This window comes from Echiichthys vipera (genome assembly GCF_963691815.1).
Source record: "Echiichthys vipera genome assembly, chromosome: 3".
Classification (NCBI taxonomy): Eukaryota; Metazoa; Chordata; class Actinopteri; order Perciformes; family Trachinidae; genus Echiichthys; species Echiichthys vipera.
In genome coordinates this window covers 23,683,480-23,697,901 of record NC_139828.1, presented here as the reverse complement: position 1 = coordinate 23,697,901, position 14,422 = coordinate 23,683,480, and the positions used below count along the sequence as shown (strand labels likewise).

The following is a 14,422-nucleotide window of genomic DNA, read 5'->3' as shown; positions in this document are numbered from 1 at the left end:
CTGTTGAGTTGCTGAGTACTTCACATTTTTGAGGGAGTGCCCTGGACAACTCAGAGTGGAAAAGACCCTGACGTCTTTTACCTTTTTTTGACTTTTTCTCTCCGAGGTCTCACCCTTCTGTCAGTTTCCTCTTGGATCCATGATCTTCTTACTGTTTAGCTGGGTGGAATTAAAAAAACCCAGAACCCAAAGAATCCTTCATGGGGCGGTTTGCTAGTTGTGATGTAAAAATGAACTGGATCCATCCCCCCGTTAAAAATAAACAATGATCCTACTGGCTACCACACATTCACACACATATAAACACTAGAACCCACAGTCTTTACATCGACTTGTACTTACTATCTAATTGGTTGGTGTGAGAATAAGAGGGTTTTGATCTTATCCAACGTCACAAGCTGATCATTTTCTCTTACTCTCTCACAGTCAAACCCACACAGAACATATTACAATGCGTTTCCATAAACATAATTGCTGCTGTTGATATATTTTTTGATTTCAGTGGATCTTGCAGGGGAGGAGGGGGGCAAAATAACATTTATTTTCTACTGATGTTTTTATCTTTTTGCCTGCCCCTTGTGAACAGAACACGGTCGTGTTCAGTTATTGATGAGCAAAAAAAACATATTCCCGTGGGTTTTCATTGCTTATTTTTGTGCAACTTGTAGACAGACTCTAATATAGGCCTTCCCTGTTTATGAAAATAAAACATCCACAGAATGTGCAAGGCCTGCTGTCTGATATTTTTTAAACTGATGCGTACCCTGAACCTAAAATGCATGACACAAATAAAATGATTTATTCAATATGAAAACACAGCAGTACTTTTCTTATTTCAGTTGAACCAAGTGTGCTATTTGGTCACACACATACAAACCAGGATACGAAACATAACTGATCTCCCCTCTTCATTGTGCGATGGCTCCTGCAGGGTGGTGTTGTACATAAGAATGTTTTCTCAGTCAACCCGGCTTGTTAAATGAGATTTTACAAAATCCCGTGAAAGATTTCTCAAAGCTTGACGGTGGATATTGGCCTTGTGCAGAAGGCTGTGTTTTAAAACCTGCAAACCACCCGGCATAAATTTACACCAATAAGTCCCTGAGGGCAGAAAATGCATAAAGTGCTGTGTGTGTGGCATGAGAATAGTACTCATAATTAGAATGTAGATGTCCTAAGCCTTCCGTGGACGAAGCCTTCGACATGCACACACAAAGTGCTTACTCTCGTCTGTTGCCGTGTGCTGATGAATAATGCACATATTAATCTGCCAATGTACGGAAGCTTTACCAAGATTTCCTCGTTCGAGGTTATCTAATTAATGTGGCATCTTTGTAGTCACCCGGCATGAATAACATTCTCTGAAGCCCACTCAGCAGGACGTTGTAGATGAGGCAAAGCTGCTTTTTCTAATTTTTTTTTTTGCTTCTTTTCACAGTACCATCCCCAGCTCCACCCTCCATTGTGTTGGCAACCAGAATGAGCCTCTGGTGCAGGGAAAAGGACTGACCCTGGGTCTCTGTGATGGTAAGTTGAAGGCCCCAGTATCACCTTTGCACCCAAGGTCTCTGAAATTTAATAGACGATGAAAACAGACTTTTAGCAGCTGTAAAGAGTTCGATGAATATGCTAGTTGACCAATATACCAATCATTCACTCACTCATAAAAAGCCATTCTAAAAAACTAGAAGTTTGTGAGGATTTAGCACCCCTGTCAGCTAGTGCTCTGCGCCATAGACTGGGATTCTTCCCCCTCAGCAGGGGCAGGGACAGAGGCTGCTACACCTGTCTCTGCAGCTACAAATGGGATTGGGCCTTTCATTTCTTGATTTGAGGAAGGAGAGAGGGCATTTTGGGCGAGCAGAGCTGCAGGCAGTCCAGTGAGGAGTGAGACCGGGCTGTGGGTGAGATTGGGTTTGCGTGCCCCTTCTGGCCCTCCTCTCTCCTGGTGCTTAGAGGTTTCCAGCAACACACGTACACTTTTTGAAAAGACAGCACGGGGATCTGTAGCAGGTAGGGAAGGGCAGGCGCAGCTCTCCCTTAACTCCAGAGCCTGGACAAAGACAGAGTGAAGAACAGACACATAAGTCACACTAACTTCAAACAAGCAGTACACAAATGATCAGCCCTATGATTAAAGTCTGTTTTTACAGTGGTGGGCTTTTTGTTGTTTTTGTTTAAAGAGACGTAGAACAAGAAATCCGTTACTTTTTCTTTTTAATTTTTGACAGGTAGATAAGATATTTGATCAAAACTGAAATGAATGCAACAAAAAAAAGGCAAAGAGACTGAATGACCAAAGGCAAACAAAGACAAACACACACAAAACACAGAGTTGTTCCAGTGTGAAATGCATTGTACTCAATATTCAGAACATTAATATAGCAGCAAACAAATATTTCCTATGGATGAAGTCACTCTCCCTCTGTGTGTCAGCATGTGAATGTTACGGCATGTGAGCGCCTTGTGTGTCAATATCAGATGCCAAAGGATGTCCCACAATGTTGGTAGTTGGGGTTTTGGGGAATAGTCGGTGAGAACCGTGTAGAGGCACCCTTTTCTTCACTATTTAGAGTACAGCACCTTTACGCTGGCAACAGAGACAACAACAGAGCCGAATCGAACACTGTCTCACATCTGGGGCAGCATTAAAAAAGCAAAGCTGGCATAACAGCAGATCTACCGTATATATCCACTGGAATATTGCGGAATCTCGTCGTGAAATAGGCTTAGTTAGCATTCTCACATTTACTCATTTACACTATACACAAAGTACAGCAGAGGATGATGGAAATGTTTATTAGTTTTGCAAGTATTTGGTCATAAACCAAAGAAAAGCACAAGCTAAACTTTTGACCTGATGATGGTGCTAGAGGATATCAGGCAGTCACAAAAGTCACACTCTGGGGAACATGAATAACTGTACAAAATGTAATCTTAATCTCTTTAGTAGTTGTTGAGATATTTAGGTCTGAATCAAAGTTGTGGGCTGAATGAAGTTGCCATCCCTAGTGGCATACTGTGTGGTTAGAAAAATGGCTAAACCTCTCTTATTTAAATTAATCCCATACAGGTTGAATGAGCACAGCTGGTACTAAATACAAGCACTCCCTAATAGTTAGAGATACTCTCTCCGTCTGTCTAACACATACAGCAAACTCATTAATCTCTCACTTACACCTACAAGACTCATGCATACATGCACTTGGCTTCCCACTCTAAAGGCTCTCCCTCTCATGCTACCAGTGGACTTAATGCTCTTTGCTTAAGGATGATGAGCACACTAGTGGAGGCGGAGTGCCCTCAGAAGAGTAGGGTTAAGTAGCTTGATGCTGTCACCTATCGCAAGGTTAAAAACATCACATTATGCACCACTTTCACCCGAGTGAGCTCAGCTGTTAACTGGCTCATATGTGCTGCCATGCTGGATTGAGCTGTTTGAGGAGGGTATATACCGCAGAGTTTTCTCAGCACACACACACACAGAATCCCCAAACAGTCTTCATCACTTCACTGCCTGTGGGGTGGGCTACCCTCGACAACGACTGCTGTTAGAGGTCAATCTACCACACAGGGATATGATTTCTCTCACACACACACACACACACAGACACACAGACACAGACACAGACACAGACACACACACACACACACACACACACACACACACACACACACACACACACACACACACACACACACACACACACACACACACACACACACACACACACACACACACACACACACACACACACACACACACACACACACACACACACACACACACACACACACACACACACACACACACACACGATGGACAATTAGTGGTTTACCCATCTGTTCCATCTTTCGTGCCTAGAGCATCTGACGGTGTACCAACAGTCAAACTCACACTCAAGGTTAAATCTCTCTCTCTCCCTCTCTCTCCTTCCTTCCCTCTCTCTCCTTCCTTCCTTCCCTCTCTCTCCCTCTCTCCCTCTCTCCCTCTCTGATTGTTGATGCTGACGCTTTCCATAGACGTTGCCGTCTTAACCGCATGTTGGTTTCCTTCTAACCTTAAGATACCATTGATTGTCTCGCTACAGTGCCGGCCCAGTATATGAGCCTGTTGAGATTGAGCTGCCACTTTGGGGCCGTTTTCTTTCAGGTCCTGAACTCCAAAGCCTCAAAGACATTTAATTAAGCAGGCATCCAGACCCCTGTGTGGCAAAAATGTTTTTCCTGTCTTCCTAAAACCTTGCATCTTTTCCCTCTCCTTCCTGAGTCTCTTCTTCCTCTCTGCCCTTCTTGCCAAATGCCTGCAGGTGGATATATATCTCTCCCCAGACGCTTCATTAGTTCCATTAAGACTCCTTCCAACAGCTTCTAAAGCAACACTGTTTCTTCTAACAACAGACAGGTGTAGGCCTCTCTCCTCACACAGAGATCAAAGAGTCTTTTAATTTAGACAGACACTTTAATCAGAGCATCAAGGATGTGTTTACTTATATAACTGAGGTAAAAAAAAAAAAAGAAACTAACCCCTGCTGTTACTTGAACTGAGCAGGAAATCATTATTGTGTGTGTCTGTACCTGTGGTATGAGGCGGTCCAGCTGAGTGAATCTGTTCCTGTGCGTCGGGTGTGTGGATAGCCATTCGGGCATGGTGGGCTCTCCCATCAGCTGGTCTCTGATTTCCATTTGCTGCCAGAATACAGGTCCTGCTCGCACATCTGCACACGCCTGGAAAGGATGCACACACACACACACACATCCCGTCTTGTGTTGAGATGAAAATCCTAACTGACAAATCATCTGAGTTTAGTTTAGTTTGACAACAGTGCCATCTAGTGCCCTGCAGACAGCTACAGCTACATTAAAAGAGCATAATTTTTACAACATTAAAACACTGATTACAAGGAGTAAAATGGTTTCAAGCTATTAGTCAATCATGACCCAAAAATGCACTAATGTCTTTAGTATTGTCATATTATATTAAAGCAGTACTCCTATGAAGTTGGGGAACTGAAAAAAAAATGGCCAAAGTCCATTCAAAGTTTGTAATGTGAGCTTTCTGTTACATTTTTTAACATTAAAAGCCCAAGCCAAGATGACCCAGATGTCATTAACATTGACATTTTTTTCAAACTTTTGAGATCTCCTCCAGAGCCACAGAACACATTATACAACCATTTCTCTTGCTGTATTTTAGTCCTTGTGATGATTAAATGGAACTTCATACGCAAGATCAATGGAGTGTTCCTTTATGTACTAACAAATTGGAGATGATACCTTTGCAGCCAACTGCAGTCCGACTTGATCTGCCTCAGTTTCCAGTTTCCTACTGAAGGGACGGCTGAACATCAACTGAGGGAGAGACAAATGATGTATGTATGTGCATGAGCTTGTACAAACTCTGAGTTACATTTCACACATTTAAAGTCTAAGTCTATTCCAGCGCTCTTATTTTCAGACTTCAGACGGATCTACAATAACAATGGCCCTACAATAACTTAGTAAAACTGTTGTCTGTTGTAATGACCATTGTATGGAAAATGTGATTTGTCTGTGCGTTTCCTCAATTGAGTGACAACCGAGAAAAGTGTGTTATACAGTGTCTATGGCTCACCTGGGAAAGCTTGCCCTGTACCCACTGTCCCAACAGAGCCAAGCTGTCTCGAGGACACACAGCCCAGATGGCTGTCAGCAGAATAAAGGACAGGAGGTCCACGACATGAGACAGACTGGCCTGTTCTGCCTGGGGAGAGACGTGAGATGACAGGGAGGTAACAAAGGATACAAGGAAGGAACGTAGAGAGTAAAGAATTGGGATAAAAATAAAGAAGAGAATGGGATAGGGAGAGAAAAATTGAGATGAAAAGTGTCTGGGAAGTGAACAAGGCAGCTGGAACTTATTGATTGTTCCCATCTATTTTAGTGGAATTTTTACGCAGTAACAGATTTAGGGGTTTTAACAGCCAATCCAATAGAGCACACCTACTGGGTAATACCAAACCTATCGATGCTCATGCCCTTCATCTAATTAAAATCTCCTTCAAGCATTTCCTCAGAGGACATTTAAAGTTTTGAAATACCACAATTTCATTAGGCCCTTTTTTAGAACAAGAAGAGGGCTTTTGCAGTCAGAGTATAAAACAGCCATCTGTGGAGAATTAATAAAGCATGACAGTGCCCTAGGTCGACAGGACTCTGGTCGTCATCACACGGGATTAGTGAGTGTTTGGAGTCGATTGTCAGTATTATCACTGGCTGATGCAACAACACGGCAACTAGTGCCATTTCAGCCATTAATGTACTGGAGAGGGGAAGAGGGTGGTGGTGGTGGTAATGATGAATAGTCAGGAGATCTCAGATCTCTCTGTATAATGCACACACCTATAGGAGGTCCACATACATATTTTATAACCTTGTGTGGGAGAAACCTGGAAGACTTCCAGCTGTAACATCTACTCTGTGTACCAAGGGCCTTTAAATGACTAAACGTTGTTCTTGAACATTATTTGCACTTTAAGTGTTTCCAATGACTCATCCATATGCACAACAATCTCTGCAACTAACAACTAAAGGGCATTTTTGAAGGCAGGAACTTTCCCCAGGGACAGGGGTACTTTTTGAGGAATTCATTGCGTTTCCACTGCAGGGACCAGAATCTAAATGAAGTTCTGGGGACAAATTCTGGGGCTATTTTACCCCCCAAAAAGAACCCGATCGGAGGGTAGTACTTTCTGAAAGTACAGGAACTTTCGAGATTCGGTTTGCAGCAATGAACCTCACTGATTGGTCAAACACACTCTCTACCGCTTCATTCATAAAACAAGAAAGTACTCTGGTATCAATCTCTGACTATTTTAGGCAGAAGAAGAAGAGGAAGAAGAGAGGGAGAGCATTGCTCTTTGTTTTATAACATTAAAAGCAATATTATGGCCAAAATACATGCTGCATAGCTACCGCAGCATGCCAGCTGCAGGGCGAGTTTGTTAAACCTAACCATAGCTGAAGCCGTGTCACTAAACTGCGAGTTAGAGAGAGACAGCAACTGCGACAGCGCAGCAGTGGTAAGAAATAAAAAAGCCAGTGAATGAGAGAAATAAAATGCTATTTTCTGATTGTTTCCCAGCAGTTATGTTCAAAAGCATAAATATATGTATAACCAACAAACACTCAACAGATGAGGTACTGTGGAAACAGACGCTCTTAGTTTAATGTTCTTCCTCATTTTATTCATTACACCCGACACGCAGCAGTAAATTACGCAGCAGTAAATGTCATCACAGTTTCTTTTTGTTTTTAGATGAAAAGGGCGGGCGCACACACTGAACTGCAGGCTGTAGAGCATGGGTGTCAAACTGATCCAGTAAAGGGCTGTGTGGCTGCAGGTTTTCATTCCAACCAAGCAAGAACACACCTGACTCGACTTACTCAATCACCTGAACTGCCTTCACACAGTTGACTTGTTGGACCAGGTGTGTTTTTGATTGGTTGGAATGAAAACCTGCAGCCACACAGCCCTTTACTGGATCAGTGTGACACCCATGCTGTAGAGTGTGTTTACCTCTGTGACCATCAGCAGCACTCAGCCCATCATGTCGCCTTTCATACGTCAGCAGACTCATTTGCCCAATGTTCACAGGTCTTCAGAGTAGGCCGCGATCAAAACATAGACAATAATGGGCTGGAGTGCCCAAATAGTTGTTATTGTTTTTCCATGGACTTAAAAGTCCCTTGAACCTTGGGTCGAAAAGCAGCTTAAGCCTGTCAAATGTCAGCACACTGCACATCATTATCCACACAGCTAAACACGTTTCCATGTTTTCTGCATCAAACTCTGTCTTTGTGTGTGGCAGCATTTAAAAAGATAAATTAATTAAATAGCCCTACATACAACTGCTGATTGCATTGAATGAAGTAATGCATGCCATAAGAGGATTCTTTCTGTAAATAAATGTGGTATAATTTCCCACCAAGAGGATTGCCAATGTAGTCATCAAAGCAAACTCCTGAATGGATATTGTCTTTGAGAAATGAAGTGATTAACTCCAGTGTCAGGTCAAGTACTACAGTAAATAATATGACGGTATATGGTAATATAATCAGGGGTATAAACTATGCACAATTACAGTCTGCAGAGGGTTATGTACTTACAGAGTGTCCCAATAAAGCATGAGCCATCTCGTGTCCCAGGACAAAGGTGAGTTGGTGAACATCCGCCACAGCCTCCAACATCCCTGTAAAAATGAACACTTTCCCGTTCTACATAAAGGAAAGAACAAGCCAAGTCTGAACAGGTGTACAATAAAATGATCTCATATGACTTTACCATAACATGACATGAAAGACATAGAAATCACTAACTCTGCATCTGTCTTTCTTTAACTGACCGGTAGGACAAAGGCATTGACGTTGGGACTTTGCACCACATGGACGCTCCAGGAGACTTCAGACACTTCAGGGATGTCTTTGTTTCTTTGTACCAGGTGCTCCACCACCCGCTCCACCACCTGGTGACGAAGGTCAGTGACTGGAACCAACAGCTCTGCAAACTCTTCCATGTACTGAACACACACACACACACACACACACACACACACACACACACACACACACACACACACACACACACACACACACACACACACACACACACACACACACACACACACACACACACACACACACACACACACACACACACACACACACACACACACACACACACACACACACACACACACACACACACACACACACACACACACACACACACACACACACACGTTTAATAATTGATCAGAGCATGTGTGCCAACTTTAGACAATTGTCATCCACACACTATGTGACTCAACACAGCTGGGTAAAGGCACAGAGAGAATAGGGAATAATATTTTCCTCTGTCTTTGTCCCATTTTAACCCTTTCTTTCTTTCTTTCTCTGTAACCTCTCTGTTCTTTGTTTCTCTCACCATCCGCATGATTTGCATGATGAGTTTTCTGCCCAGTGAGCTGCAGTTCAGTTCATCAGGCATTCTCATTTTTGTCTATTATATTCACACCAAATTTGGTAAATGACACTACAAGAATTAAAGCAAATACATCTTTACTCTTTACTTTTGCACCAGTGTCCACATAGTTGGCACACACATTTTATTTGTATTGCACTTTTCATTCATTCATCACTGTGTCATCACTCAATTTATCTTTCATCATTTGTAACTTTCTATCCATTTGCCCCCCTTCCTTCTCTCACCGCCTCTGAAGTCAGAGCTGCCAGCTCCATGTAGTTCTCTCTGCTGAACACCAGGAGGCGAGTCCGTCCCGTCACTGGGGACTCATCCAGGTGGGTCAGGAGGAGGAGGGCTACAATCACCATAGCAACAGCCGCCCCTGCTGCTAGATGCCAGCGGTGCTTCCGGACCCATTCGCGCATGAGCAGCCGGCGGTTGGATGGTAGAGCCACCCACCACTTCCTTAAACTCCTGTGCACAGAGGAGGACCACAAGGTCTGTGATATCTGTTTATAGACTCACAGCCTCATGCAGAGCATTTAAAATCAAAGACTGCCATACAGTGGTAAAAAAAACATTTACAGCTCCTTTATGTCTGCAAATGCAAGACCTCAAAGTAGGTCTGGCAAAGAAAGCAGCATCAAAATATGTTCACAACAACATGCACAATATTCTCAAGTAATTGTGTGTGAGTTTTTTGGAAGTTAAACTGATTTCAAATGAGTATAACAAGACCCAACACACAAGACGACACAGGACACAACGAAACATAAGAGTGACTGGTCAAGGTTGACACGACAGGGACAAACATGAGCATACTGTAGGGTACTGTACATATGCATGTTACGTTGATGTGGTGTGTGCGTGTGTGTCTATAAGAAAAGGGGTGGGCAGTCTATTTTGTAGTTATAATTGTCTGAGTGAGTGGGAGGGCAGTCTTCTTCAAATGACACAATGAATACAATTGTTGCAAAATTGTACGCCTCTCACGTGAAGCATAATGACATAATATTGTGCCATAATGCAAAGAACACACTTCTCAGTTTATGTACAGCTCTAGTGTGTCTCCTACCTGCCCAGTATTATAGCCATGAGCTTCTGCAGAGGTTTGAGCAGCAACCATATCAGAGGAGCAGGCAGGGCCCTCACAGGGGCTGAGGTGTGAAAGTGTTGTCCACACTGTGCCCGGACAGGACCAGAGTGTGGAGGGAAAGGGATTCTGGGACTATCGTTAATCTGGAAACGAGCCGTCCTCCCATTGCTGCAGAAGACGAGAGGTTTTGCTGTCGCAGTGGCTCTAAAGTGAACAGAGTTTTTTGTCAGGGAGGAAACAGACGGGGCCTGACTCACAGGATGTCCAGCTCGTTTGCAGACCTGGAAGTTACGCGTCAACTGTGCAGAGGGTAAACAGAAGCGACTGCTCCTTAAAAGATTGACACAGAGTAAAACCATTGTCACTTCCTGATTTAACCCGGTCGCCTATTATATAAGAGTGCTGGAATTCATCGTGTTAATGTTAAACTGTGTCAGACATGTTAAACGTAACCTAGCCTTAGATTATTTTATATCGGAGTCCCCAGCTTTGAATGTCATTGCTACAGTTTGACACTTTCCGTAGTGTCCCCAGCGCAGTGACCTTGGTTACCGCTTTCCAACAGCCGTACACCGAGACGCCCTAAAAGTTTGCTTCCTAACACCTTCACACGTCAAGTTAAAAAAAAAAACCATGTAGGTTAGTTTCCTCGTTACGTGAAACGTCAATGCTTCTAATCACAGACTGAACGGAACTCGAGTTGTTTCGGGACTTCGGAGCTCCATCTCCCAAAATGATTCCCCGTAGAAACAACTCCACGAAACATGTTCCGGTGTCGTGCCCCGAGATTTGCATGCAATTCGCGGGTGCGCGCTTCTTCTTCCTTTGGATTTCCGGCAGACTAGATGTCTAAGGGCACACTGCTGCCATCCGCAGGTCATAGTTCTATCCATTTAAATCAAACCATTTTAAGTTCATATCCATAGGAACCATGGTTTCCCCCGTAGCCTGCTTTTATCGTTCGCGGGTGCGCACACAACGTAAACACATCTTCTTCTTCTTCTCTGCTGCTTTACGACACATTGCACCCATGGTGTTTCACTACTGCCACCTTCCGGAATTATTGAAAACCTACAATGTCCAGTTTTCACATTCTTTCCATTAATGTAGTTCTCTTTAGAAAGCTGTTCAGACACTCTCTGCATTGTTCACATTGCCCACAGTCCAGTATGTCCTTAACCATTCTCCTGTCAACCCTGCTCTTCTCAACCAGTCCATCATGTCCTTTCTCTCTGTTGTAGCATATTCTTGCACCTTATGCTCAGGGGTGTAGATTAGCTGCAGATCCAATGTCAGAATTTGGGGGGACACAAAAGTGATATATTTATATACATTTTTGCCCGTATGCAACTCATACCATGCTCGCCATATAATTCAGAAAGTACTACACATGGAATCATTTACTGTGCTAACCTTTCTTGTTTATTTGTCCTAAACAACCAACAGCGCGTATCACTGTTTACTTAACTGTCATATTTGTAGCCTAAATCATAATTTAAGGGTCTGGGACATGTAATGTATAAACACCCCCAATTCTTCTCACCATTTTCCTTTTCTCTCAGTGTATGGGACTACTTTGTGCATGATTAATTGATATCGAAGAATATCAAAATATGAAGCCCTTAAAGCCTGCTGATCATCTGCGTCTGTGTATAACACTACCCATTCATTTGGGTTGTAGTGGAGGAGAGCAGAGATGGAATGTGGAGTCAGAATTCAGACTCGTCAAACAGGATTTGTTCCACCATTTCAATCAATTATTTTTAGATGTGAATCTAAAATGTAAGGAGTGTGAAGTCTGAGGGTACTTTTATGGGGGGAGGGGCGGTAGGGTTAGGTTTTTTCAGAAATTGCATAAGCACTTTCTTATGCTTGACTTTTTTAACCCACCCATCGAAATGGCATGCAGCTCTAGTGTATATAGCCTACACTTAGGCAGTTAGATAAACACTTGCACACTGCAATGTTTTGGCATGGAAGTACAACTGCAGGACCTGTTGTAGGATCTTTGGCTCCATCTCTAAACACCTGTTTAAACTCATTATATTTTGTAGCTGTATAATTATACAACTCATTTACTAAATCCTTGTTCTTTGTCTTAGCTTGCAGTAATTGTAGCTCTACCACCAAGAGATCTAGAGGTTGTAGGCCCAACTCACTGTTGGGCAGAACCCCATTGCATAAACCCCTAGTTCACGTACAGCTGCATCACCTGTCCAGCCAAAACTTTACAGTCCTGTTCCCTCCCTTTCCCAGCATGCCTTTAACACTGATAACATATATAATGATGTTGTCTTGTTCTTATTCTTGTTCTTGTTCTTGTTCTTGTTCTTGTTCTTGTTCTTGTTCTTGTTCTTGTTCTTTTTCTTGTTCTTTTTCTTGTTCTTCGTCTTCTTTGAAGTTTTAAGGCAACCGGTATCCGCAATATTGCATTGCTGCACTATAGTCACATCTTCATACTTGATCCTTTTTTAGATAAATAGTTTGATATTTACTTTTATTTCTCTTCTGTTTCTCTTTTTAATGGCGTTTTGCCAACTTATCCACCTTTTCATTGCTTGGAATACCAATATGCACTGGAAGCCATAATACATATACTATTACTGCCCCTCCTTGTTACTTTACTTGATACTAGCAGGAGATCAGACCACCTCTGGGATGCACTAGCCCCAATGCTCTGAATTGCAGACAATGAGTCACTACATATTAATTCTTTATAAGGCTGAATCTGTTCAATCCACCTAACTGCCAAAAACAGCATACAGCTCTACTGTTCTGTCAGATAGTTGGTTGTTCTTTTTGTAATGCAAGCATCTCATTACATTGTAGCCTTTTTTTATGTGGACCCTCCATGTTAACCTGGAATCAAAATGAACCTCCAGGAACCGGAAATCTTTATCTGCTTCCAAATTGTTACCATCAGCATTGAGCGTTCATGCCAAGTAGTCTGCAAAATATATGGGAGACCATCCAATTCTTGTGGTCTATGGTCAAAACACAAGAACTCAAACAAGAGAGGAGCCACACAATTGCAGCAATGGAAGTAAAGCTTTTATTTAAATCACAAACAGGAAAAAACCCCACCTGAGGATCAATGTGCCCTCTTTTTGTTCATTTTAGACACTACCTCATTTATATATCTGGACATTTTTTAACATTTTTCCTTAGTGAATGAAAATTAAATTCAAGTTATTTTTTAGTTATTGCCAGTTCATTTTAAAGAATAATGAATGAAATGGGTTTTATGGGTACCTACAAGTCACAACTTTACACACATGTCCATGCTAGTCCCATGCAGTTTAGGACGATAACAAAGTTATTTTTAGCCTATTATAAAATGGTGTATTTGAATACTAAACATACTTGGAATTGCATAAACTGGCTCTGACTGGAAAGCTGAGACTTTGTGGAATCAATGAGCCCAAATGTATTCATGTGTGATGACGTTATTCCCTATATTAGCCATTTCATTAGGACATTTTTTTAAGAAGATGCTGTCCGAGGTAAATTGATAATAAGGGGGTTTCAAAGTAGTTCGCAGAACAGAAGTGCTCACCACCTAATCCCTGTTGAATGCAAACAATTTTAAACAATTTTGAACTGTTCACAAGCGATAAAGAATTGTAACAAATGGCATCAACTGAAAAATTGCTGCAACAACGTATGAGACATGAGTGAGCAGGCATCATATACTTCCACCATAATGTTGTTATCCCTTGTACACGTTCACAATTTATTTTAATGAATGAATGAATTCAATCATATTTCTAATTTATGACAAGAAAATCTTAACACACAATGCCTGGCTGCATCTCAGATTAATCTTCTGGTTCAGGCGCTGTATACCACTTCTATGTGGTACACAGCGCCTATAGCGTGCTACTGTTGACCTGTTATCTCCCTCGTGAAATCTGGATAAGAGCATTTGCCAAATGTCATTTTTCACAAGACTTGCATCCTGTGTTTTTTTTGTAGTTTTAGTGTGCAATCATTTCGAAAGACTGACTGGCTGATCTAGATACAGGTTGATGGACAGGAAACATGACCTTTGTAACCTAAAGTCCTCTTCCAAACATTTGCTTTGTATCTTCTCTCGGTATCTCACTATGTGTACAGTACAGACTTATGTAGTCCCATCTGAAAATCATTAGGCTAATGAATTACAACCCTCAGGAGCCCTGTGCCAAAGATCCTGAACCTCTTGAATGGGGCCAAGAACTATATTTTATAGGCGGATGTATTACTAGCTGTTCACAATCAAACAAGGCACACACAACTCCCCGTCGAGTTCTATTTCTCCAACCTTGCCCTAGACCAATGCG

General features: G+C 42.3%; 1 protein-coding gene across 1 annotated transcript; it reads right to left on the bottom strand.

Annotated features, from left to right (window-relative positions):
• Nucleotides 1-577: 577 nt before the first annotated feature.
• oma1 (OMA1 zinc metallopeptidase) lies at nt 578-10,838 on the bottom strand. Its single transcript, XM_083940573.1, has 8 exons — nt 10,080-10,838; nt 9,250-9,478; nt 8,385-8,558; nt 8,149-8,256; nt 5,615-5,743; nt 5,278-5,352; nt 4,579-4,728; nt 578-2,053 (listed from the first exon to the last, which is right to left on the bottom strand). Exons 1-8 carry the CDS (start codon nt 10,457-10,459, stop codon nt 1,715-1,717), a joined length of 1,584 nt encoding a protein of 527 aa, XP_083796699.1. The 5' UTR covers nt 10,460-10,838; the 3' UTR covers nt 578-1,714.
• Nucleotides 10,839-14,422: the final 3,584 nt, after the last annotated feature.

What these genes read in the sequence shown, in the direction of transcription:
- oma1 (XM_083940573.1), bottom strand. Translation starts at nt 10,459, where the DNA reads ATGGTTTTACTCTGTGTCAATCTTTTAAGGAGCAGTCGCTTCTGTTTA. An exon ending in ATGGCTATAATACTGGGCAG is followed by an intron (nt 9,479 to 10,079) that starts GTAGGAGACACA and finishes CTCTGTGCACAG; the next exon opens with GAGTTTAAGGAAGTGGTGGG. An exon ending in TGGACCGCCTCATACCACAG is followed by an intron (nt 2,054 to 4,578) that starts GTACAGACACAC and finishes GTCTTTGTCCAG; the next exon opens with GCTCTGGAGTTAAGGGAGAG.